Genomic DNA, 3,037 nt, shown 5'->3' with positions numbered 1-3,037 from the left:
GCCAAAGTTGCATTTGTTTTGACGCTGCTCACTGGTAGAGTGGCATTATGTCAGACGTCACTTCCTGTTTGTTGTTGACGGCTGTACTGCATTTGAGCTCCGTCACTATATTCTTTTCATTGACTATTTTTAACTTAAAAATCTATTTTATACATCGTCATTTCCGTTTATATAACGTGTGAATGTATCCTCTATTGTATTCTACAACAAAAACAATCAGAGCGCCTCGCTATCACTAGTTTTATTTTGATCTATTGAAAAGCTATTAGCTTTTAGTCAGTTAGCATCAGCAAGCGTGGTTGCTGCTAACTGCGCTTACATTGCTAATACTCTATTCACACACATTACCACTGCTGTACTCACTGTTACTTGCTTTAATGGTGGATGAATGTCTCCACTCTGTGCAGCTCGAGTTCGAGGCCGTGGGGAAGCAGATTCGCGACCTGGAACAGAGGCAGGCCCAGCTGAGAGAGCGGAGAGCCGCGCTGGAATCATCCCGGGCTGACGCTCACAAGTCCGGGGGTAAGTATACAGCTTGCTGTTAACAGTCCCACCACGTCTACTCCGTGTGTTTCTCTGCACAAGCCCGGTGCACCCAGGACGCGATCTTCCCAGATGTCCTTCACTGCGACGCCGGGACACCACGGACCCTGGGTGCATCCACAGCGGAGGACGCGAGCCGGGTCCCGGGCGACGACTTCTCCCCCTCCTGCCTTCGAGATCTCCATCCAGAACCGCTTCGCTCCTCTCCGCGAGACAGGACGCGACGCTGTGATCATCGGAGACTCCATCGTCCGACACGTTAGTGCTACGTTAGCCGAAGGTAAAGTGCACACTCATTGTTTGCCTGGTGCTCGTGTTCTCGATGTTTCTGCGCAGATACCCGCGATCCTGAAGGACGACGAGAGCCCCAGAGAGGTCGTGCTTCACGCCGGGGTTAATGACACCACGCTGCGGCAGACGGAGACGCTGAAGAGGGACTTCAGCAGCCTGATCGAGATGGTACGCAGCACGACGCCCGCGGCGACGATCGTTGTGTCAGGACCAATGTCCACGTATCGACGAGGACACGAAAGGTTCAGTAGACTTTTTGCTTTAAATGAATGGTTGTTGTCATGGTGTAAAGAACAGAAACTGCTATTTGTTAATAACTGGAATCTTTTCTGGAAGCGTCCTAGACTGTTTCGCACCCCAGCAGAGTCGGAGCGGAGCTGCTATCTGACAACATCTCCAGGAAACTTCGCTCCATGTGACTAGTAAGACAATTCTCAAATAACTATTTTGATGACTTCTGTTCCACCCGCTTAAATGATAAAAGTACTTGCGCTGTAAAAACTATTAAGACTGTGTCTGTTCCCCGAATAGTGAGGTCAAAATATAAATATAATGTAGGATCTAGAAAAAATCTTATCGTAATTAAACCAGAAAAATGTAAAGTAAATGAACAAAAACAATTTTTAAAGTTTGGGCTCATAAATATTAGATCACTCACACCAAAAGCAGTTATTGTAAATGAAATGATCACAGATAATAGTTTTGATTTACTCTGCTTGACTGAAACCTGGCTAAAACCAAATGATTATTTTGGTCTAAATGAGTCTACTCCACCAAACTACTGTTATAAGCATGAGCCCCGTCAGACTGGTCGTGGCGGGGGTGTTGCAACAATATATAGTGATATTCTCAATGTTACCCAGAAAACAGGATACAGGTTTAACTCTTTTGAAATACTTTTGCTAAATGTTACTCTGTCAGACATGCAAAAGAAATCTAATGTATCTCTTGCTCTGGCTACTGTGTATAGACCACCAGGGTCGTATACAGAATTCCTAAAAGAATTTGCAGATTTCCTCTCAGACCTTCTAGTTACAGTTGATAAGGCGCTAATCATGGGAGATTTTAATATTCACGTTGACAATGCAAATGATACATTAGGATTTGCATTTACTGACCTAATAAACTCCTTTGGAGTCAAGCAAAATGTCACCGGGCCCACTCATCGTTTTAATCATACACTAGATTTAATTATATCGCATGGAATCGATCTTACTGCTATAGATATTGTACCTCAAAGTGATGATATTACAGACCATTTCCTTGTATCGTGCATGCTGCGTATAACTGATATTAACTATATGTCGCAGCGATACCGTCTGGGCAGAACTATTGTTCCAGCCACCAAAGAAAGATTCGCAAATAACCTGCCTGATCTATCTCAACTGCTGTTTGTACCCAAAAACACACATGAATTAGACGAAATTACTGACAACATGGGCACTATTTTCTCTAATACATTAGAAGCTGTTCCCCCGATCAAATTGAAAAAAGTTAGAGAAAAACGTACTGTACCATGGTATAACAGTAATACTCACTCTCTCAAGAAAGTAACTCGTAGTCTTGAACGCAAATGGAGAAAAACTAACTTAGAAGTTTTTAGAATTGCATGGAAAAACAGTATGTCCAGCTATAGACAGGCTCTAAAAACTGCTAGGGCAGAGCATATACACAAACTCATTGAAAATAACCAAAACAATCCAAGGTTTTTATTTAGCACAGTGGCTAAGTTAACAAATTACCAGACGCCACCTGATTCAAATATTCCACCAACGTTAAATAGTAATGACTTTATGAATTTCTTCACTGATAAAATAGATAACATTAGAAATACAATAGCGAATGTAGATTCTACAGCCTCTAACACTTCAGTTTCATCCATCGCACCCAAAGATAAACTGCAGTGCTTTACAACCATAGGACAGGAAGAGCTAAATAAACTTATCACTGTATCTAAACCAACAACATGTTTATTAGATCCTGTACCTACTAAATTACTGAAAGAGCTGTTACCTGTAGCCGAAGAACCGCTTCTCAATATCATTAACTCGTCGTTATCTTTAGGTCACGTCCCAAAACCATTCAAGCTGGCGGTTATCAAGCCTCTTATTAAGAAACCAAAACTAGATCCTAGTGTACTGGCAAATTATAGGCCTATTTCAAATCTTCCATTTATGTCTAAAATTTTAGAAAAAGTTGTGTC

The 3,037-nt window shown here is 42.1% G+C and overlaps 1 protein-coding gene across 1 annotated transcript; it reads left to right on the top strand.

Moving 5' to 3' along the window:
* The first annotated feature begins 393 nt into the window (after positions 1-393).
* LOC128016138 (uncharacterized) lies at positions 394-1,257 on the top strand. Its single transcript, XM_052600572.1, has 2 exons — positions 394-522; positions 586-1,257. Exon 2 carries the CDS (start codon positions 616-618, stop codon positions 1,255-1,257), a length of 642 nt encoding a protein of 213 aa, XP_052456532.1. The 5' UTR covers positions 394-522; positions 586-615.
* The last annotated feature ends 1,780 nt before the right edge of the window (positions 1,258-3,037 follow it).

The sequence above is a fragment of the Carassius gibelio genome, chromosome A6 (genome assembly GCF_023724105.1).
Source record: "Carassius gibelio isolate Cgi1373 ecotype wild population from Czech Republic chromosome A6, carGib1.2-hapl.c, whole genome shotgun sequence".
NCBI lineage: Eukaryota > Metazoa > Chordata > Actinopteri > Cypriniformes > Cyprinidae > Carassius > Carassius gibelio.
Note: the sequence above shows the minus strand (reverse complement) of the source record. Positions and strands in the feature narration are given on the sequence as shown.